This window comes from Rhinolophus hipposideros (assembly GCF_964194185.1).
Source record: "Rhinolophus hipposideros genome assembly, chromosome: 11".
Lineage (NCBI taxonomy): Eukaryota > Metazoa > Chordata > Mammalia > Chiroptera > Rhinolophidae > Rhinolophus > Rhinolophus hipposideros.
In genome coordinates this window covers 77,502,841-77,525,693 of record NC_138057.1, presented here as the reverse complement: position 1 = coordinate 77,525,693, position 22,853 = coordinate 77,502,841, and the positions used below count along the sequence as shown (strand labels likewise).

Below are 22,853 nucleotides of genomic sequence, written 5' to 3'. Positions count from 1 at the left end.
CGGCCAGGACGTCGCCATCTTTTTGAGGGGCGCTATCTCCGCGCCCTTACCTGCTCCTCTCCCTGCTGGCGCCATGTTGCTTTGGGGCGGAAGTAGCGGAGCCTGGGCTCGGCCCCCTTAAAGGGACAGGGACGACTCTAACCTTCTGGGCGCCCTTGGTGACAAACAGTGAAGCAGCCGAGGCGCAGGTGAGTAACTGATGCCTGAGCGTTGCTGCCCAGAGGTAAGATGCCGCGGCCGGAGGGCGTAATAACCGGTTCCGAGCTGAGTTGTGCAAAAGTACTCGCAGCGTTTGGGTGCTGCTGGGAGAGCAGAGCGGCCGCGGGAAAGTTTACTCCAGCTGGGAGCCGCCGGCGGGAATAAATTGCGCGCGCTTCTCGCTGAGCCGCACTCGGACACTGGGACCCACCGGGCTGGTTCTCTCTGCATCCACATCCCCTCCCCACCCCGCAATCGTACCGGTGGGGAAGATGGAGCCCAAGGAAACTCTGCAAGTTCTGAGCAGAGCCGGGGCTTGGAACCGGGTTACGGACTCCAGCTCTGCAGCTCTGTGGATCGCGAGTCCTGGCAGCTTCCAGGCTGAAAATAGTAACGGCAACCACGTCAAACAATAATCCATACAATGTCATACTGTGCAGCCACGAACACGAAAAATGTTCAGTATGCACTAATAATATGGGATGACTTCCAAGATACCTTAAATGAAAAAAAGGAAGGGGTGAAAAGAACAGAGTTGATCTGCTCTACCGTTTGTGTAAAAGAACGTATATGGGGTTTGGGGGTGGCTGTGGGTGTGTGCACCAGACATCTGGTAAGATGCACAAGAAGTTAACTGGGGTGGCCTGGGATAGGAGAACTGGGCCCCTGGGTACCTGGCAAGCGGGAAGAATTTATTACCATGTGCACAGGTTGGTTATTTTTAAAATAGAATGAAGAAGATAACAATGCCTCCCTTCCACCAAGTGCAGCTCTCCTGCTGGGAGGTCCTACTTTCCCGTTATTAGAGGAGAAAACAGGCTCCAGGCGATTAGGGACCTTGGCAATATCTCACTGTCAGCTGGTGGAATTTGAAGCTGGAATTTGAGCCCTGGAGGATTTTGCATTAATGCTCACAGTTCTGGTTTACCCATTCCCTATGGAGAAGGGTTTTTTGTTATCAACCATACAACACCAGCGTGGGGCCTGGCACACAGCAGGTATCCAGTAACTTTATTGGCTGTTTACTGACTGACCAAGTGGAACAAACAGGAGACAACCTGAAGTGTGGAAGGAAGAGGCAAACACTGGAGCTCAGAGCCCAGACTGGAGCCCAAGGTTTGCCCCTTTCCCAACCTGAGACTGTGGACCTGGCATGTCCCTCCCTGAACCTCCATGTCCCCACCTATAAAACTGACAACCACAACTCCAGGGTCTGACACTGAGTGCTCCCACCTGTCCTGCTTTGTGCTTGACATGCAGATTAGCCCCATTTTACAGATCAGTAAGTGAAGCACAGAGAAGTTAAGAAAGTTGTCCAAAAAGGGGCGCCACAAGGCCTCACTTCCTGGGAGAGGTTGGGTTCCTCCCTCTCCCTCAGCCTCCTTGAATCACCAGCATTAATACTTTGGGGAACCTACGGTATGCTACTTGAGCTGCCAGAGGCTGAGGATCAGTGGAGAACAGGACATATACACAGTTCCTGTCCTTGGAGGGTGACAGAAACCCTGTAGTTAGCATCTGTGATAAACGCTGCAGTGAGCAGAAGCTCAGGCCTTTGAAGCACAACAGAGGGAGCACCTGGCTCAATCTTAAGTGGAATCACGGCTTCTCAAAGGAGGTGACTTCTAAAATCTGTGACTGAAAGATGCGTAGGATGTCTGGAAGGAGAAATGATGTGGCTGGAGGCTGAAGTAGAGACACACTCATACCCGAAGGTAACTGGCATGATAAGAGACAATGCAGGTTAGAAACATTCAGCCTGGCTTCTGTGTGAATCGCTCTTTCCTCTTGGAGAATGACTCCATATGGCAACATCTGTGGCTTTCCACCCAACACTCCATACTTAACTTTCCACATCTCCAAAGAGTAGGACTCCCTGCTTTTATAATCCAGATGGGGGTAACACAGGAACTCAGGAGAGTTAAGAGCAATGAGAGTCCTTTACACTAATGCCCCCCTCACAATTCATTTGGCTCCCAGAGTGACAGCCAACTCACTGACGCAGAAACTGCTCATGTGAATAGTGTCAGCACAAGAAGCTCCTCCAGTCTTTCTGGCTGTCTGCTCACGTGGGTTCTCAGGTTGCCCATGTACTGGGACCTCTAACTGGGCATGACTCCTCCCTTCTGTAGCCAACAAGCCAAAGTCACTCCAGCTGCAGCAGAAGAGGAATCACTCTGCCCTAACAAGACGTGCGACACTGCCAGCTCCCTGGACAATTTCCCTAACGCTCATCCTACTTCCTCATTCTAGGACAGTGGTACGAGCTTTGAATTTACCACGGGGATCTTTCTGTGCTTCTCTAGGAGTTTTAACTTTGGGTAAGTCATTTCCCCATTCTGAGCCTCGGTTTCTCCATCTGTGAAACTGATGTGACTCTCTACTGTTTCTGCCAGGCACTAAATATATGTACATATGTCTTTTCTCCCATGTGTAAAACTTCCCTAAAGAGTGAGATTTTGATTTTGGATCTGAGTTCTATGCCAGGAGGAATGAGGAGTAGGGTACCTACTGTGTGTCTCACTTGGGGTCCCCACCCACCAACCCCTCTGGCCCGAAAACCTGCAGCCTGAGCTCCAGAAGTCCTTTCTCCTTTGCCAATTCCAAACCCAGGGGGAGCTGTGTATAAGTCAGTGGACTAGTTAGAACTCCCAGACAGGCTGTCACTTCCCTCAGGGCAGAACCATTCACTTGACAAGTTTTCACCAAACACTTGTGTCAATACGGATTCTATTTTTAGATCTCCTCCCATCCTCCCTGCCCCTAAAATTGGGATTCACTATCTGAAAAGAGACTTTGTTGTCCCGCTTGGTTAACTAATCTTTATGGAAAGCCTTGTGCGTTTAAATATTAATCGTGTATTGTGAGCCAGGACATGTGCTAAATGCTTTCTGGGAATGATTGCATTGTTATTGTCCCCATTGTACAAATGAAGAAGCTGAGCTTAGAGAGGCTGTGCTATGGTCCCATATTTAGTTCCGAGTGGAGCTGGGATCGTTTTATCCCAGTCCAAATTCAAGCTTTCATCTTCCATGATTGTTCATGTAACAGACTGGTCTTGCCTGGGCTTCGTATTCCCTTCCCAAGCCCCTGCTCCAGAGGTGCCATGGTTTGTGTTTTCTCAGTAACTGGGAAGCTCCTGACATTTTGAGCCTGGGAATGCTATACACTCTTCTAGGCGCTGGATAGATCAGCCCAGTACAGAACTGACTCACCCCAATGACCAAGTGTACCGCTATTGAGAAACACAGTGTCCTTATTGCGTAGTAGAATTGGCTTAGGTGACGTGGCAGCCTGTGCAGCCAAAATCACCTTGCCTGCCCATGCAAGCTTCCATTCAGGCAAGAAGCTCCTGTCGCCACAAGCTGATGGTCTCCTGCCGGCAGGGGAGCTGATAGAGGTGCCAGCACCCACCTCCTGAAACTGGGATTTGGGGGGACGAGTTTGAACTTTGGAAACAGGTGAACCAGGGTTTGAATCCCTGTTCAGGTTTTCTCAGCTGAGTGTGCTCTGTTCATTCTCCTCTTGGGAGATGATGGGGGTAACGTGTTCCTAGTGGACTTTTGTGAAGATGAGAGAATTTAGCACGGGGGGCTGGTACATAGTAAGTGCTCTCTGAGTTCAGAGAAGGGCCTGGCTGGGCACAGAAAGCTTCAGAGAGGAGGCAGAGCTGGGGCTAGGTCCTGCCAGGGGGATCGAATTGGAGAGCGTGCCAGGCAGGGGTACACCTTGAGCAAAGATAGGTAACGTCTATTCAAAAGCGAAGGATTTATATATTCGGAAGAGAAGAAGGCATGGAAACTCCAAACTGTATTCATGCTAGCTCCAAAGGCCAGGCTTAAGAGGCTTTGGACTTTATCTGGTATCAATACAGGCTGTTTGGCAAGGCTGGGCCAACGGGAGGTGTAGCTGACATCAGCCACCAGAGTACCGGTCACTGAGGCATTTCCTAGGGATCACTCCACTGTTGGTCACCAGTTGTGGTGCCTTCTGGCCAAGAAGGTGGCCAGTGGCTGCCCAGGTTGATAGAGGCGTGTGTCAGGGGAGGAGACTGACCACTGGCCATTGGCCCCTGACCTAGTAGCAAGGAAGCCTGGGATGTTAAATGACTGGGAAACTGCACTAGAAGGTATCATAAGGGTCATTTGGTGCATTTCAGGTGGGTTTGGCCTCCTGAGTGCTGTCACTGTGCCTGAGCTGCCTGCATTGCAGCACTTCTTCACGGACTTATTTTTAGATAATAATAACGATGACATTTGTTGAACACTGACTGTGCCAGGCAGAGTCGGGTGTTATCTCATTGACTTCTCACTAGAGCCCTATGAGGCTGGTACTATCATTATTTTCATTTCAGAAATTATTCCCAGGAAGGTTTAATGATTTGTCAGAAGTCACACAGCTGGTAAATAGCTTCAGCCTGAGGTCTGTCTGATTCCAGAGCTTTACAGCCTTATTGAAAAAAAATCAAACTGTATAGAAGTTTATACGACCCCAAACCTTCTCGGAGAAAGCCACTGTTAATAACTTGGCGGCATCCCTGGAAACATCCGAATACACAAACATACGTAATTAAGCAGTCCTTGCTTTATACAGTTCTGATAGGAAAGACTTTCAGATACTACCATTTAAAGTAAGTTTTAACTTTTGTGTATCAAAGGACACTAGTCCCTCAACAACACAGTTCAAATTTCAGTTGCCATGTTATATTGCCATGTTATATTTAAGAGTAATTGCATAAAGTGTGCACTTTGCTGCTGGCTCTTCAGCCCATAAATTGCTATGGAATAATAGATGTGCGTAATGCTCAATGACCAATCACATCACTTCTTTCAAAAGCCTGTCATTGATTGGTCACCATGCATGTTATTCAGTTGATATCCAGATAGCAAAGCATGTAGTTGTGTTGCCTCTTGTCTCCCAGAGGTAAACCCATGTGACATTTTACAGAAACAGATCATCAAAAGAGGGAACAGGCTAATAAAGATGAAAGTGCCACAAAGAAGTGCAAAGTGATAACACAGAGTGAAATTTGAATCAAATATAAAAGGAGTGATAAAAGAAATACCTGACTGTAAGAATGTGGACCCCGCAGCTATTCACTGTTCCACAAACTCTAGATATGCAGCCAGAGAAACTTAATGAAGACAGATTTATCGACATAAATGACAGAAGTGGTTCAAACGAAAAGAATGAAGTGTACAAATTGGTGGCATTTAGTGTATTCACAATGTTGTACAGCACCACCTGTCTTGTTTCAAACTTTTTCATCACCCCAGAAAAACAACCCAGACTCATTAAGTATTCCACGTTTCTCCCTCCCTCCCATTTCCTGGTAACTAATGTGCTTTCTGACAATGGATTTGCCTATTCTGGACATATGAAAGTAATCATATAATATGTGACCTTTTGTGTCTGGCTTCTCTCACTGAATATAATGTTTTCGAGGTTCATCCAAGTCATAGCATGGATCAGTGTGTCTGTTGTTCCTTCTTATGGCTGAATAATATTCCATTGTATGGATAGACCACCATTTACCATTCATGTATTGCAGGACATTTGGATTGTTTCCACCTTTTGGCTATTATGAATAACGCTGCTATGAACATTCATGTACAAGTTTCTGTGTGAATATATTTTCATTTCTCTTTAGTACACCCCTAGGAGTGGAATTGCTAGGTCATCAGGTAATTCTATGTTTAGACTTCGTAAAAAACAAAAACTTTTGTGCCTCAAAGGACATTGTCAAGAATGTTATCAAGGTCGTTGATTCATAAATGGAGTGAAGTAGAGGTCTGACTGCGTTCTTTTGCCTGCAGTTATCTGGTTGTCCATTCGTTGAAGAGATTATTCCGCCCCCCCCCCCAATGAATGATCTTGGCACCCTTGTCAAAAATCAATTGGCTGGAGATGTTTGAGTTTCTTTCTGCGCTCTCAATTTTCATTCCATTGGTTTACATGTCTATCGTTATGCCAGAGTCGCACTGTTTGGAGCCACACTGTTTTATTGCTATAGCTTTGCAGTAAGTTTTGAAATCAGCATGCTTTTTGTTTTTTAATTTTTCTTGGGGAATATTGGGGAACAGTGTGCTTTTTTCCAGGACCTATCAGCTCCAAGTCGTTGTCCTTCAATCTAGTTGTGGAGGGCGCAGCTCAGCTCCAAGTCCAGTCACTGCTTTTCAATCTGGTTATGGGTGGGGGGGGGAGGGAGCACAGCCCACCATCCCATGCGGGAATTGAACCAGCAACCTTGTCCTTAAGAGCTTGTGCTCTAACCAACTGAGCCATCTGGCCACCCCTCAACATGCATTTTCCATGTAACCTGAATCTCTCTCCATGTCAGAATGACACGGGCAATCTCATTCCTTTTAGTAGCTGCATATTTTAATGAAGCGAAGCCACAGTCCCCTCTTGAGGCATGAAAGTCTTCCTGTGCCCCTACGTGTGGAGCCCTAGGGGCCAGCTCGTCCAGTCTAGACAAGGCTGGCTCTGCCTGCCACCTGCTGGCAGTTTCGGGAACAACAAGCCCACAACAACCGAGTCCTTGTCTATTAATGCTTATGTCAAGGACAGCAGTGTTGATGGGTGAGGGCAGCCCACGTGGCGACCTGTGCCCTTCCTGTGGGGACCCCCAGTGGCTTCTTCTTCCCCTTCGAATTCGTGGAAACTGCCCTCACTACACCCATACGATCACAGACACAAGACAGATGTGTGCACACACTCAAGTGCAAACATGCATATTTGCACGTAAAGTCACAACTACCCCAGGCATTTGCCAATGTTCAGGGTCACATTTTGATTTTCATGGGCCCCTCTCTCCATTAAAAAATAAATAAAAATTACATTTTATAATTGTGTTGATATAAAGAACGAATATCATCCAGGCTGAATCCATTATTATATTTATTATCATATTCTTTTTTTCTTATTTTAAAATACATTAAAATTAAAACATGTTCCATGGGTCCTCAGCGCTAGATGTCCTGAGGAGGACTGATGGAGGAATCAGCCCTGCCGGCAAACATGAGGGAATTCACACACATCTATCTCCATGTGCCATATTATAGTAATTCAATGAATATTCAAAAAGTGCCCACTCTATTATTAACATCTATCATTTCCTGGGTACCTTTTATGGGACAGGCACTAAGCAAAGTCCTCTTCATGAATTATTTTTTTATTTTATAGATAGGGAAACTGACATTTAGAGAGATGAAGTGACTTGCCTTGGGTCAGAGGCCAAGGTCTGCCTGACACCAAAGCCACTGTTCTAAGCCTCTCCCAGGGGTCTGTTTGGGGCCTGAGCACCAAGGGGTCAGCAATAGTAGGACAGACCTGCCCCATGGACCGTGCACTGTAATGCTCACAGCCATGCCCACAGACTCACTTGGGCACACACACCACCCCCTGCCTTGGCAGCCCCCTGCAGCGAAAGCCCGACCCTGGTTGCCAGCCCCAGCCCCGGGGCAGTGAGTCTGGTCAAGTGTATCCTAGTCCAGCGCAGGCTCTCCTCGCCCTCTGTGGAGCCAGGTGGCCCAGGCCACCTCCAGTCCCAAGAACTGGCAGTGCCCAGAGAGGGTGAGGGGCCGAGGTTGTAGCAGAGGAGGGGGGAGGGCCACAAGCTGGGGTCTTGTTCAGTGTGAGTGTATTTTCGCCCTGTGCTGGGCCCCAGGTGGTGCAGACCCTCCTTCCACCTCCAGGAGCTCACTGTGAGTAGTAGTTGTTCTTTTATCTTTATTACTAATATCTTTGCCCGTTAATGCAGGTGAGGCTAGCACCTGTTGAAAGGGTCTGATGACGGATGTGCATTCCTTACCGCAGTGCCTCGTGCAGGGTGAGCGCTCAGCAAATTAGAGCTGAGGGTGTTCATGTTATTTCTACCACTGGAATCCAGTGAGATGATGAAGGCATGCTTTAAGGCACAGGAGGTCCAGTCACTTTAGGAGAAAGGGCAGAGTTGACAGACGTGGAGTGATGTGGGTGACGGTGTCCGAGAGAGGATCAGCCTACCGGGCATCTGCAGATTTTGAGTCAGGGGGTCGGGAGGCAGAGGAGCGTCCCTATAGGATTGAGTCCATCTGGAGGAGTCAGCAGGACATTGGGCCCAGGACAGGAGCAGCCAACCCTGCATCTGGCCAATGTAAGGGCACTACACCAGCCCCGTTTGCCCAGGATGGTCCCAGTTTTAGCACTGAAAATACCATGTCCTGAGAAACCCCTGAATGCTGGGCAAGTGGGCCAGTGGGTTCTAGGGTCCCCCTAGAACATGCAGCAGACACAGGGCGCCTACCATGCCCAGCACTGACCTTGCTGTGGGCCTCGGTCCCCTGGCTGAGTGAGGCTGAAGCACGCCGACACCCTCTGCCTGATATGACACCTCATGGATTGTCCCTCCTTGGATAATAATCACGTTACCCTTTGTTTCTTTGAGTTCTGGTACTTACTTCCTGCAGGATTCCTCTGGGAACTGACTCTCGATTCTGAGAGAAGAGAGGGTGAACTCTGGCCAGACTGACATCTCAGCTCCTGGAATCTGCCAAGTCTGGGTCTTTGCACTCTTCTCTCTACCTGGTATGCTTCCCCCGGCTTTGGGACACAACTAGAAGGCCACATCCTCCTAGGGGCCCTGCCCAACTCGCATGGACCCGGCTGATGCCCACAGAGCCCTCTAGAGCAGCCTCTGACCCTAAACATCCCCTTTTTCAGGGTTTTGGTCTAACTCCCCACCTTTCCTCCCCCCCCCCCCACAACCTTGCAAGAGAGAGGAAGGAAGGCAGGCTGCTGGAAGGAAGAGTCTCAGACTGCAGTGCAGTTTTCAGAAAGTCTCAGCAAAGCCCGTGGCAGTCCCCGAGAGAGCTGCGTCTCCCAGCAATAGCCCGCCTCCCTATCCGTCAGGCACTGGCTGGGCTCAGCCGTGGAAGCACGGCCTCGGTGCTGAGGACCAGGATGGATTCAGAGCACAGCTGTCCCCTCAGTCAGTTAGGCCCCTGGCATCAGAGAGACACATTCCCATGGCCACCACAAAGGCACTGCCGCTTTTTTTTTTCAACCTTGGCAATTTTTAAAAACAACTTTATTGAGCTACAATAATACACGCACCATATCATTCATTCAACCACGTAAAGTGTACTGTTTGGTAGTTTTTAGTAGATTCATACTTGTGCAACCATCACCAACATTATCTGGTTTTAGAACATTTTCACCACACCAAAAGATACCCCGGACGCGTTAGCAGTCCCTCCCCAGCCCCAGCCCCTTCACTCCCAGCTAAGGCTGCAACCACTGATCTCTCTCTCAATAGATTTGCCTGTTTCATATAAATGGAATCATATAATTTGTGGTCTTCTGTGCCTGGCTTCTTTTACTTAACATGTTCTCAAGTTTCATCCCTGTTGTAGCATGTTTCAGTACTTCATTCCCGCGTATTGTCGAATGATATTCCATCATATGGATTAACCCATTTGGTTTATCAATTGATGTCCATCAATTGATGGGCATTTAGGTTGTTTCCATGTTTTGGCTATTATGAATATGCTCCTTGTGAGTTCATGTACAAGTTTTTATGTGAACATGTTTTCATTTCTCTTGGGTGTATGCCTCAGAGAGGAATTGCTGGGTCATATGGTGACACTGTGTTTAACATTTTGAGGAACTTCTAGGCTGTTTGCCACAACAGCTGCACCATTTGACATTCCTAGAAGCAGTGTACAAGGCTTCTACTATCTCAACATCCTCGAAACACTTGTAATTATCCACCAAATTTCTTACAGCCATCTTAGTGGGTATGAAGTGGCATTTTAATGTGGCATTTCCCTAATGACTAATAATATTGAGCATATTTTCATGTACTTATTAGCCATTTATATATCTTTGGAGAAATTCCAACTTATGATTTGCAGATATTTTTTCCCATATCATGGCTTGTCTTTTTTACTTTCTTGATGGTGTCCTTTGAGGCACAAAAGTTTTTTATTTCAATGAAGTTCAATTTACCTATTGTTTTCTTTTTTTGCTTGTACTTTTGGTATTGTACATAAGAAACCATCTTCTAACTCGAGTCACACACATTTACTCCTGTTTTCTTCTGGGAGTTTTATAATTTTAGCTTTTAGTTTTAGGTCTATGATCCATTTTGAATTAATTTTGGTGTATGGCATGAGGTAGGGGTCCAAATTTACACTGTTGAACGTGGATATACAGTTATCTCAGCACCATTTGTTGAAAGGCTATTCTATTCTTTCTTACTGACTTTTCTTGGCACGCTTGTCAAATAACAATTGCCCCTAAATGTGAAAGTTTATCTTTGGACTCTCAATTTTATTCTATTCATTTCTATGTCTTTCCTTATGCCATTTATCACACTTTCTTGGTTCCGTAGCTTTCTTAGTACTCTTTGAAATTGTGCGGTGAGCCCTCCAATGTTTCTCTTCTTTTTCAAGGCATTTACTTTTTAAATTTATGTCTGTTAAGTCTCCCTTTTTTTTCTTTTAAGACTTTTTTTATTGTGGAAGAGGAACAGTTCTTTATTGGGGAACAGTGTGTACTTCTAGGACTTTTTTCCAAGTCAAGTTGTTGTCCTTTCAGTCTTAGTTGTGGAGGGTGCAGCTCAGCTCCAGGTCCAGTTGCCGTTGTTAGTTGCAGGGGGCGCAGCCCACCATCCCTTGCGGGACTCGAGGAATTGAACCGGCAACCTTGTGGTTGAGAGCCCAACTGGCCCATGTGGGAATCGAACCGGCGGCCTTCGGAGTTACGAGCATGGAGCTCCAACCGCCTGAGCCACCGGGCCGGCCTCCTGTTAAGTCTCTTTTAATCTATAGTGCCCCAGACTTTTTTTTTCTTTGCCCTTGCATTTTATTTGTTGAAGAACAGGGTCATCTGTTGTATAGAAGTTCCATTGGCCTGAATCTGTTGATTGCATCTCTGATATCATTTAACGTGTTCTTCTGCCCCGTGTATTTTAGTGACCCAGAGGCATTGTTTGATTTAGATTTGGTTTTAGCACAGGAATAGTTTGCAGGCGGTGTGTGTTCCAGAGTCAGAACGTGGGGTGGGTGATGCTCTGTGATGTTAGGTGCTGTTAGGAACTTCATCTGGATCAATTTTTTTCATTAGAGGAGATTTACATTTTTAAAGTGTCACCTGAGCTTATGGGGCGGGGGAGATGGTCACAGGGTGGTTTGGAGGACTGAAGGATGATAATCCTGCAGCAAAGCACTTTTTGCCATGCCTGGCACACAGTGGTCACTCAATAAATACTAGCCTTTATCGTTGCTATTATTAGAGGTGTAACGCTGTGTGTGTGGGACCCAAGTCCTGGGCTTGGAGCCATTCTCTGGCCAGGGTGTTTTACCCTCTTCTCCTCTGTCCCTGGAGAAGTCATCAGTGCTCCATGGCTCTAGGAGGCATGTTCAGGAATGCAGCAGCCACCTGTTTGCACCTGGTGGGGTCCCTCCAGAGAAAGAAGGCTGGAGCTTCATTCACCCGGTACTTGCACCAGACTGTAAGTGCATTCTGCCACATGCATGACCTGGGGCCCCTGGGATCTGGCTTGGTCCTGGCTTCAAATCTGGACATGCGTCTCCTCCTTCAGGAAGCGTTCCCTGGCTGCATCCTGGATGTAGGTCCCTCCCTGGCCCTTGCCTCTAATCTAGAACTTGTAGCTCTGCATCTGAATCCCATCCGGCTGCCTCCCCCATCATCTCCCATGCCCAGCCCATGTTTGGTACACAGTAGGTGCTCAATAAATGTTGGCTGAATGAATACATTTTGCATAAGCCCAAGAACAGGCACTGTTTCCTCGCTTACCTAAGTATTGTGTGACATACTTGAAGGTCACTCCTTTGAGCACCCCAAGTTTCTGGGGTGCCCACATTATTTTTATATCCTCCAAATTCATTCACTTCCTTTGTTCTCCCTCTCTCTGTGCCCCTGTACGCCTCTGCTCTTTCCCACCCCAACCCTCGTCAGATTTCCCCCACTCCAGCTTCTGTCCTCTCTCCCACTCCTGACTCATCTTTGCTTTATTTTTTATTTTATTTTATTATTTATTATTTATTTTTTTTTGAGGAGGGAGCAGCTCACAGCGGCCCATGTGGGGGCCGAACCTGCAATCTTATTGTTGTTAACACCACGCTCTAACCCACTGAGCTAACCGGCCACCCCCGTGTTTGCTTTATTTTTGAAGACTCCCCAATTCAAAAGTAATTCCTTGTTGAATCCATGATACCATCAATTGTGAGATGCACTGTTACATTTTTGGACTAGTAAATGCCGGAGATGCCAATTAAACTCATACTGTAGATTGTAAGACACATCCAAATTCAAAGAAAGTGCAATGCAAAAAATGCACATATCAGAATCAGTATGGTATGATCTCCGTACAAAATACTTGGAAACAGAAAAACACACACATGAAATTAAATCATCTATAATCCCAAAGAGTCAGAGAGGACCTTTGTTAATATTTTGATAGGTTTCCTTCCAAACATTTTTTTCTATTCGTAGGTAGTCATAGAAAAAAATGTATGTATATACAAATATATATTAGGGTATATTTTTTACAAAATGTAATCATACTTTATGTACTACTTTGTAGCCTGTTTTATTAATATCAGTATATCACATTGATAAATATTCCTCTTCTAAAACATGATTTTTCTCCCAAATTTTTAACCATGAAAACATTTAGTTTAGAAAACTTGGAAAATAAGAAAATTATAAGGAAAAAAGAAAAAATATCTGTTAACCAACCAACTAAAGGTAATCACTGCTAATTGACATTTTGGTGATCACATGATTTTCCCTGGCAGGGATCACCCTCATTAAACTAGTTTGACGTGTACCGAGTGACAGGCCTGGTGACAGTTGTCAGGGAAGGATTCAGTGAAGGGACAGGGCCTCCACCATCGGCAAAGCACCCACTAGGTACCAGGCCCCATGCTGGACTCCCAATTGCTCACACTGGCAGGGTCCCAGACTATGGCAAAACCTGGCCCACATACAGACGGTCCCCAGGCCCTTGAGGGTGGGGACCTGATACTACGCAGGGAGTAGCAGCCCTGCTGTGGCTGCCACCCTGATGAGGGACCTGTCCAAGGTCCTGCCCAGCGCCTCCTCTGACCTTGTGCAGATCCCTGACCATCTCTGAGCTTTCTGTCTTCATCTCTAGATGGGGATTATCATGGCACCTCTGATGGGGTGCTGGGGGCGGAGCAAGACCATGAGAAACAGCGAGAGCTCACTATTTGCCACAGCAGGTGGCTGAGAACTTTAGAGACCTGGCTCTGCTACCTGTCAGCCATCTGAGACCCACAGACCCTCCTCTAAGGGACCACAAGCCCATGCTCCTATTTATACTGATGGGGAGACTGAGGCCAGGAGGGGCTAAATCACCTGGCCAGTGTCACCCGGCCAAAGCGAGCTTAGGACCTGAGTTTGGAGGCCCTTAGGCCTGGCCAGTGTCTGCACACCTGTGGGTGACGGAGAAGCTGGAAGGAACACGGGATGGAAGGGGTTGCTGGAGGAGGGCCCCTGAGCTCCCCCAGAACTGAGCAAGTTCACCTGAGTCAAAACATGGCCTCGTCTCAAACAGGCCTAGGTCTGAGTGTATTTGTTGTGTGACTTTGAACACATCACTCCCCACTCTATTTTCTCATCTATAAAATAGACGCAGCCAGATTGTTTTGAGAAGTAAATGGAATTGCTTAGCAAGTCCTCTGTACAAGGAAGCTGCTGCTGTCACTCTTTCCACCATCCTTCCCCTGTTCTACCCTCCCCCCTCTTCTTCCTGCTCCTCCCCCTCAGCCTCTAGGCCCTCCTGAGTCAGACTTGAGCCTGACTGAATCCAGGCCGTGTCTCAGGTCTCAGGACTTGCGGAGCTGGGCTGGCAGGTGGCCCACAAGTCAAGCTAGTGGAGTGGGGAGGAGCCAGGCAAAGTCTACACAAGCCTGGGAGGCTGGCTGGAGCCCTTCCTGCTCCCTGGAAGTGCTGATCTCCGCCTCCTGCCCGGAAGTGGATGGGGTGGAGCTGTGTTCAGACAAAATAGCTGCCTCCCTAACTGGGCAGGCCCAGGCTGCGGCACTTCCAGGACTGTGACCTTCACTTGCTCTGTCTCTAGCTCACCATGCGAAAACGTCTGCAGGCTCGAAGGCTGGACAGAATTGACAAGAATCCATGGTGAGCGGGGCAGGACTGGGGAGGTGTGTGGGAGCTTGGGGCGGGGGACAGGACAGGGTTGGTAGTCCCAGAGTTTGCAGCAACTCCGCGGTACCCAGGATGGTCAGATTTGCAGCCACAACTCATTAGAGGTGAGACCTGAAGCAGCAGGCGTGGGTTCGAATCTCAGCTTCACCCTGCTTGGCGCTGGCACTGGGGCCGGTGACACATCTGCCCTGAGCCTCAGCTCCCCAACTGCGAAATGGAGACAATTATATTTCCCTTGAAGGTCCTTGGGAGGATAAGGCAAAATACTGTATGATAGCAATTGCCATTACCTGGGCACAGGCTAAGGACTTTCCAGGGACTATTTTATTTCACACTTAGTACAGAATAAGATAAGCTAAATGAAGAAGGTAAGATGCAAGCAGCTCTTCACTGGACATTTGCCGAGGTTAATTTCTTTTCTTCATTGCCTTATTCCAAATAGAGAAGGCGTATGTGCCCAGTTAGTACCGTGTTTCCCCGAAAATAAGACTTAGCCGGACAACCAGCTCTAATGCATATTTTGGAGCAAAAATTAATATAAGACCTAGTATTTATTATATTATATTATATTTCATATTATAAGAACCGGTCTTATAGTAAAATAAGACCGGGTCTTATATTAATTTTTGCTCTAAAAGACGCATTAGAGCTGATTGTCCGGTTAGGTCTTATTTTCTGGGAAACGCGGTAGTGATTGCATGGCTGCAATGGGAAGATGTGTGAGAAAGATTTAATGACCTTCCCATTCCACCCCTGACCATTGGCCAGGAGCATAGAGATACCTCTATACTTAAAAAAAAAAAAAAAAAAAGGTTGACTGTTGTTTTTACAAAACATGGGGCGATCTTTTCTTTCAAACTGCCCTCACATACAGCATGTGTTTTATGAAGGTGTTCCCCCTCCATCTTCTCGTTCGATGCGCCATGGTGTTTGGGACGGGGGAGCCAGGCCCAGATGCCCCGGAGAGTCCGGCTGTGCTCTAGGCTGGGCCTCCAAGGGCCTGATCCTCAGCCTGCCACCTTCTGTCCTCTCTGTGAAGCAGGTTAGGCAGCCAGGGGCCCATTTTGCAGATAAGGTTCAACTCAGCGGGGAATGACGAGGAGGAAGGCTAGGAGAAGCAGCAAGATTCTTTCCTGACTCACAGATCTGGCAGACTCTCAAACCCAACACTGCCATTGTACAGAAAGGGAGACTGAGGCCAGGAGAAGCTAAGTCTCATGCAGAGGCAGGGCAAAGCAGGAGTGAGCCTAGGAAGAATGCACGGGACAGGAGGGCAATGTCAGGAGGGATAAGGGTCATGAGAGTCAGAGCAAAAGAGGGCACCAGGACCAGGACCCTACAGGCCCAATCTAGAGGGCAGCCAGTCCCTGTAGGGCATTTGAGCCTGGCACCCTAGTCCTGATTTTGCATCTCAGTTCTGCCATTAGCTGCTGTGAAATTCTGGGCAGGTCGCTGACCTCTCTGAGTTTCAGCAACTCCATAGCATAGGATGGGAATGGAACTACTGTCATAGATGACACCAAAAGGATATCGTTGATCCCATGTCTGTGCCCTATGGGGTTTGTGATGTAAAGATGATTTACTGTGCATCACAGTTGAAAACTTTGAAAGCCCCTAGGCTGAGACATCATGTGATTGGCACAGTGCCTGGCCCACCACATCACAAATCACGAGACCAGTCGTGACCCTGACACTGATCTTCAGGCCAGGACAGATGCTAGTTGTCCAGTTTTTCTAGAACAAACCAAGTTCATCGCTCACCTTATCCTGGAAATGGGTGGAGGTCCAGGTTGGGGTGGAGGGGTGGACTTATGCCAACTCTCCATTTGTTGCCCAGGGTGGTGTTCACCAAACTGGCCAGTGAATGTGATGCCGTGAACTTGGGACAAGGCTTCCCTGACTTCCCGCCCCCGGACTTCGCCGTGGAAGCATTTCAGCATGCCGTCAGTGGAGACTTCATGCTCAACCAGTACACCAGCGCATTTGTGAGTCTCCCAGCCCCTCCGGGCCCATGGACACAGGCCTCCGCTCTGGGAGAGGAAGGGGCAGAGTCCAGGGAATTCAGTCCAGCAAAGTCAGCGTTCACTGAGTGTCTCCTCTGTTCCAGTCCCTGGGACAGCTCATGATCTGGGAGAAAGGCAAACCAAAAAACAAAGGAAACCAAAAAAAGCAGAAAACAAAGGCAGTTGACATGCTGTAGTGAAAGAGAATGGGGTACTGTGGGAGCAGGAAGAAAGAGATCAGGGATGGCTTCCTAGAGGAGGTGACACCTAAGCCGGGCGCCGAAAGACAAGCTGCTGACTGCTTTGACTCTAAATGCAAACTCTTTCTCTAAAGGGCCACAGAGTAAATATTTACCAGCCCTAGGAGTAGAGCAATGGTTCTTAAACATTAGTGTGCATCAGAATTGCCAGGAGGGGCATTCCTTCCAATGACACAATCCAGAGGTAACTACTGCCAACAGTTGGCTGCTTTGTTGAGTGTTTAGATTTTTAAGCTTTTAATGTTTTAAAATGCTTATATAAATACACACACACACACACACAGGCACACACGTATATACCTACATGTGAGATTTGTATTTTTTAACACAAATGGACACATACTATAAATAACGTTCTGTCACTTGTTTATGTCACTGAACAGCATGTCAGGGACAACTATGCATGTCAGATAGCCTCATTCTTTTTAATGGCTGCATAGTATTCTATGGCCTCGATGTGCCACACTTTTCTTAACCAGCCCTGCACTGCTGGATTGGTTTGTATATCTCACTATTATAAACAATGCCACAGTGAATAGCTCTGTGGGTATATCTTTGTACACATGTGTGAGTGTTTCTCTCAGATAAATCCCCAGAAATAAAACTAGAGAATCAAAGGGTGTAAGCATTTAAGCATGTGATGGATATTGTCAAATGGCCCCCCACCTCCTCGTTCAGTTTACTCACATTCCCACCAACAGATGTTCTCAGAGCTGGGGTGCACAGTTCACAGTGGCCCATGCGGGGATCAAACCGGCAACCTCAGTGTTATTAGCACCACACTCTAACCAACTGAGCTAACTGGCCACCCCAAGGACAGTTCATTCTATAAATTAAAGAGAGGGTAACCCATTTGTCTCACTCTTGCCGACCGTGGGCATTGTCAATTTTTTTAATATCTGCTCATCTGAACATTGTATTCTTATAGCAATATTTCAATGTTGTTTTTATTTGCTTGTCCAATTTTTCTTCTTTCATATGCATTAGCACTTTTTCGTGACCTACTTTACTTTTTCATTTGGATATGTATTGTTGACTTGTTGCTTTGTAAGTGCTCTGTATATGTTAACATCTTGTATCATTCTCTTATGTTATAATGTTTTTCTCTCTGTCTTTTAACTTCGCCCAGGGTATATTTTGCTGTACAGAAATGTTTAATTTGTATGTGGTCAGATCTGGGTTAGTGAATTATTTAGTTAAATTCTCGATCTTAAGCTTCAGTCACTTGGCTTAGCCTTGAGTGTTTTGTAAGTGTCCTCAGCAAACAAGCGTATGGATCCCATCTTCCTCTCAAAGTGGAGTCCTTCCAAAGCTATGGCATAAAGTCCTATTCCTGTGCGTGCCCAAGTCATTTCCTTTCACTGGGTCTTTATTTTTCTGCCTGCCAAATGGTGGGAAAGCAAATAATACCCCTCTTGCAAGGCTGCTGGGAGGCGCAGATGACACGAATGTGCTCATTAAACTCAAAGAAAGGTGTTTCAAGTATGGAGTTCCGCTGCTTTGGGGGCTGTGTGGTACACACTCTGTCTGGTTCCCCACCACGTCTCAGCCCTGGGCGTGGCATAGAACAGGCCTGATGGCAAGCACTACAGCGGAGATGAAAGAACTGATTCCCTTGGCCCCAGGCCTGCTGCTGGAAGATGTCAGAATTGCCTGGATGTAGCTGAGCAGGAGGGTGGGCCCAGGCTGAGCCAGGTGGCTGACCCTGCTCTCCTGGCAGGGTTACCCACCACTGACGAAGATCCTGGCAAGTTTCTTTGGGAAGCTGCTGGGCCAAGAGATAGACCCGCTTCAGAATGTGCTGGTAACGGTGGGTGCCTACGGGGCACTGTTCACAGCCTTTCAGGCCTTGGTGGATGAAGGAGACGAGGTGAGTGGGTGAGGCTTGGGCCGGGTGGGGGCTAGGGGTCAGGGTGGCTAAGCCCAGCTAATCTGACCCTTGTACCAGGTCATCATCATTGAGCCCTCTTTTGACTGTTATGAGCCCATGACATTGATGGCTGGGGGTCGTCCTGTGTTTGTGTCGCTGAAGCTGGTAAGAATGCTGGTTGGGCTGTGGGTGGGCAGAGGGGTCCAAGGAGTGTGCTGTGTTGGACACTAGAAAGTGGGAAAGAGGGAAGGACGTGAAGGAGACCGGTTTCTCCAGGAGGTGGGGAGGGGTGTCCTGAGCCCCAAAAGGGCGAGCGTGAGGACAGATGCCTGGGGGCAGGAGGGTCAAATCTTTAGCACTGACTGTGAGGTCAGTATTGCCACCCCCTCCCACCTCCTCTTACAGACCCCCACGAAGGACCGGGAACTAGATTCCAGCAGCGACTGGCAACTAGACCCCACAGAACTAGCCAGCAAGTTCACTTCTCGAACCAAAGCCCTGGTCCTCAATACACCCAACAACCCCCTGGGAAAGGTAACTGAGAGTCTCCCTTCCAGGGACCCCTCCAGACTGGGCTCAAGTGGCCACTCTGTTACTGATTTGCTGCCTTGGGGCCTCAGGTTTTTCATCTGTGAAGTGGGAGGGCTCCCTGTGATGAGCTCTGAGGACCGAGGTCCCTGGAGGTCCCAGGCACCGGGGCAGCATTCCCCAGGGAAGTTGTGAGGGCTGGTGGTGGATCCGGCTGGATGCCTCCATTACTTACGTCCCCATGACCCTGGGACAGTGACTTCACCTCCTGGAGTGTTTTCTCATCTGTAAAATGGGAACATGACAAAACTGATGGAAAGGAAAACCCATTCTTCCTCCTGTGTGTCTCCTATACTCTGACACGACTACCACACTCACAACACCAGATATGTGTGGAGTTTTCCCACGCCAAGAAATTCTGAGACACCAGCACTTTAACTCTTTCTAACACTTATCTACCTGGAGTCAGCACCAGATCTCACAGGTTGACAGCTGAGTCCCACAGGACTGCCCCCACCCCACTTCGGGTGCCAGTCACAAGTCCAGATTGTCACCTGTGCTGACCAATCAGCTATAAATCTCAGCTTCCCATGACCCCCCCTCCTCGGGTTCAATTAATTTACTAGAGCAGCTCACAGAACTCATGGAAACACTTATTTACGTTTACCAGTTTATTAAAGGCTGTGGTAAAGGATTCTGATGAACAGTCAGATGAAGAGACACATGGGCGAGGTCTGGGAGGGTCCTGAGCACAGGAGCTTCTGTTCCGGTGGAGTTGGGGTTTGTCACCCTCCTGGGGTGGATGTGTTCAACCTGGAAGCTCTCCAAACCCCATACTATTGGTTTTTATGGAGGCTTCCTCATGTCGACATCATCAATTAACTCCATTTCCAGCCCCTCTCCTCACTCTGGAGAAGTGGCAGGGTGGGCGGGATGAAATTGCCAAGTTTCTGATGCCGCGGTCTTTCTGGAGACCAGCCCCATCCAGGAGCCCACCCAGAGTTGCCTCATTAGACCAAAAGATGCCTCTAGTGCTCTCTCTTATCATTTAGGAAATTACAAGGGTCTCAGGAGCTCTGTGCCAGCAACGGGGGGCAGAGACCGATATATATCCGTTCTGTTATCTCACAACCAACCTCACAGGGTCCGTGTTGCAAGGATTCACTAGGACGGGGGCAGAAAAGCCCTTCGCAGTGGGTTTGGCCGTATCCTTTCCTCTCTCTGAGCAGGCCTTCTGTTTGGGGTGGTCCCTGCAGGTGTTCTCCAAGGCAGAACTGGAGCTGGTGGCCAGCCTTTGCCAGCAGCATGACGTGGTGTGCTTCTCTGACGAGGTCTACCAGTGGCTGGTCTATGATGGGTGCCAGCACATCAGCATTGGTGAGCCCAGGGTGCCTCCCATGCCCTGGACCTTGGTGCCAGGGCCTCGAGCCCAATCTGGGAGTCAGCGCAGGCCTGGTGATTCAGACAGAAGGGTCTGGAACCAGGCAGGTTTTGTGACCTGCGACAGCGACTTTATTTCTCTGAGAGCAATGGCACCTGCCTCCAGGGTTGTCATGAGGATGAGCTGAAATAAGTCCTGTAAAGAGCGTAGCGCTTAGCGAAGTTCAGAGTGTTGAGAGCCTGCGTGCCCTCTGGGGTCCAGCCACCACCCCTCCCCTGCCCCTTCCCTCCATCTCAGCAGCTGCTTTCTTTGACCTTGAGCAGCCAGCCTCCCCGGCATGTGGGAACGCACCCTGACCATTGGCAGCGCTGGCAAGACCTTTAGTGTCACTGGCTGGAAGGTGAGTCGACGAGGATGGGGGTGACCCTTCCCCACTATGACCTTGGCAGGAAAGGCAGCCTGGGAATTAAGGAGGCGTTTGGCCAGGTCCTAAAGGGCCTCACCCCACCCGTGTTCCTGGTCTAGGTGGGCTGGGTCCTGGGCCCGGATAGCCTCATGAAGCACCTGCGCACTGTGCACCAGAACTCTGTCTATCATTGTCCCACGCAGAGCCAGGTGAGGAGGGGCAGGGCCACCAAAGCACCCAGGCTGGCTCCAGGGTCAAGTCACGGCTGACCTGCTTGTCCATCTACCCTCCCCAGGCCGCAGTAGCCCAGAGCTTCCAGCGGGAGCAGCTGCATTTCGGCCAACCCAGCAGCTACTTCATGCAGTTCCCAAAGGCTATCCAGCGCAAGCGTGACCACATGATACAGAGCCTACAGTCCGTGGGCCTGAGGCCTGTGATCTCCCAGGGCAGCTACTTCCTCGTCACAGACATCTCAGACTTCAGTGCGTGGGACTGGCTGGGCTCGGCAGGGAATGGGGTACTGGAGGCTGCCCAGGGCTCAACATGGCCTCTGTCCCACAGAGAGCAGGATGCCTGACTTGCCTGGTGCTGCGGACGAGCCCTATGACAGTCGCTTCGTCAAGTGGATGACCAAGAATAAGGTGGGCTGGTCGTCTGCCAGGGCCGCTGTGTATGGTTGTACAGGTTGTGCACTGCTCAAGGGTGCCTGACCACGGGGTTGATGGGCCAAAGTCCAGTCCAGCCTTTGCCATGATCCCTGGTACAAGGTTGCATCCATTTCAAGGAACAGGGAACCTGATTGTAATTTGCACAAAAATGCCATGTGGGCTGACAGGAGTTCCTGCCCTCTCAGGCCCTCGGTCTTGTACATTGAGGAGATGGCCCATTAACTCTGAGGTCCATCCAGCTCAGAGCTATGATTCTAAGGCTTATTTCTTCCCTGGCTCTGCCGGACCCCTGCCTTGGCCTCCGTCTCTCCTCCGTTTGAAAGAGGGACGTGGGGATGATGTTTTGGGATTCTTTTCCTCTGACCTTGACATAGCACCCGGAGGTGTCACATTGACGCTGACTCTGCTTACCCCATTCCATCGTGGACGTCCTCTGTCCCCCCCGAGAGCCAAGGACTCCCAGGCTGTGGGGCCCTGTGGAGACGCAGCCTTTCTCTTCCGCAGGGCTTGGTGGCCATCCCAGTCTCCGTCTTCTACAGCCAGTCTCATCAGAAGCACTTTGATCACTATATCCGCTTCTGCTTTGTGAAGGTAAAAGGCAGCGCTGTGGAGGGGGGGGCCTCCCCAAGCTTCCCAAGACCTGCTGGAGGGTGTGAGGAGAGGGGTAGGATCAATCTATGTTGGTGCAGGAGGAATCCACGCTCCAGGCCATGGATAAGAAGCTGCAGGAGTGGAAGGATGAACTCGGGCCCTGACGTCGCCCCCAGGGCCCTGTGTCACTTGGTTGGTCCCTGTACTCTTTTCAGGGTTCTGTCTTTGTCCAGGTTTTAGCCATTCCCAAGATGGGGGTAGGTGGTACTGGGGTCCCCCTCTCTGTGACACAGACGTCCATAGGGAAGAGCCCTCCTTAGTCTTGGGTCATTCAGGGGCACCTCCCCAAGGCGCCTACAGTCCTGTTTTGGAGGTGAGGGAGGCCAGACCTGGGCCTCTCCCTGCCCCTCCCTCGGTCAAGTTTTAGGGTCTTGGGTCCCCTCTGGCCTCCCCAGACTTGGCTGGCACTCAACAGGCAGAGTCCAACAGTGTACTGGCCTTGAGTCCCAGCCCTGAGCCCAGCCCTGTGCTGGCCCCAGCCAAGGCTCAGGCGTTCCTCCCTTTCCTTATCTGAACTTTACCTGAGGAAGTTGCCTCAAGCCAGTACTTTTTGCCCATAATAAAATTTTAAGTTATTCAAACCCTTATCGGCGTCTCTCTGCTTCCCACTCTGGTACTGATCACTAATGGACGTCACCTCTGGTCCTAGGAATCTCAGATCCTAGCCCCTCTTTGTACAAATGTGTTTT

General features: G+C 48.9%; 1 protein-coding gene across 23 annotated transcripts; it reads left to right on the top strand.

Moving 5' to 3' along the window:
* Nucleotides 1-83: 83 nt before the first annotated feature.
* KYAT1 (kynurenine aminotransferase 1) lies at nt 84-22,750 on the top strand. 23 transcript variants are annotated; one of them, XM_081065460.1, is made up of 16 exons: nt 84-188; nt 2,452-2,519; nt 8,649-8,766; nt 11,569-11,695; nt 14,312-14,370; nt 16,235-16,382; nt 18,381-18,530; nt 18,609-18,695; nt 18,936-19,064; nt 20,315-20,435; nt 20,763-20,839; nt 20,965-21,054; nt 21,141-21,327; nt 21,407-21,486; nt 22,018-22,104; nt 22,203-22,750. In XM_081065460.1, the coding sequence occupies exons 4-16, from the start codon at nt 11,585-11,587 to the stop codon at nt 22,266-22,268; spliced, it is 1,392 nt and encodes a 463-aa protein (XP_080921586.1). In that variant the 5' UTR covers nt 84-188; nt 2,452-2,519; nt 8,649-8,766; nt 11,569-11,584; the 3' UTR covers nt 22,269-22,750. The 23 variants fall into 23 exon arrangements, with proteins under 23 accessions (XP_080921586.1, XP_080921585.1, XP_080921576.1 ...); XM_081065459.1 differs by having other exon boundaries at nt 22,182-22,750; XM_081065447.1 differs by having other exon boundaries at nt 136-188; nt 11,595-11,695.
* Nucleotides 22,751-22,853: the final 103 nt, after the last annotated feature.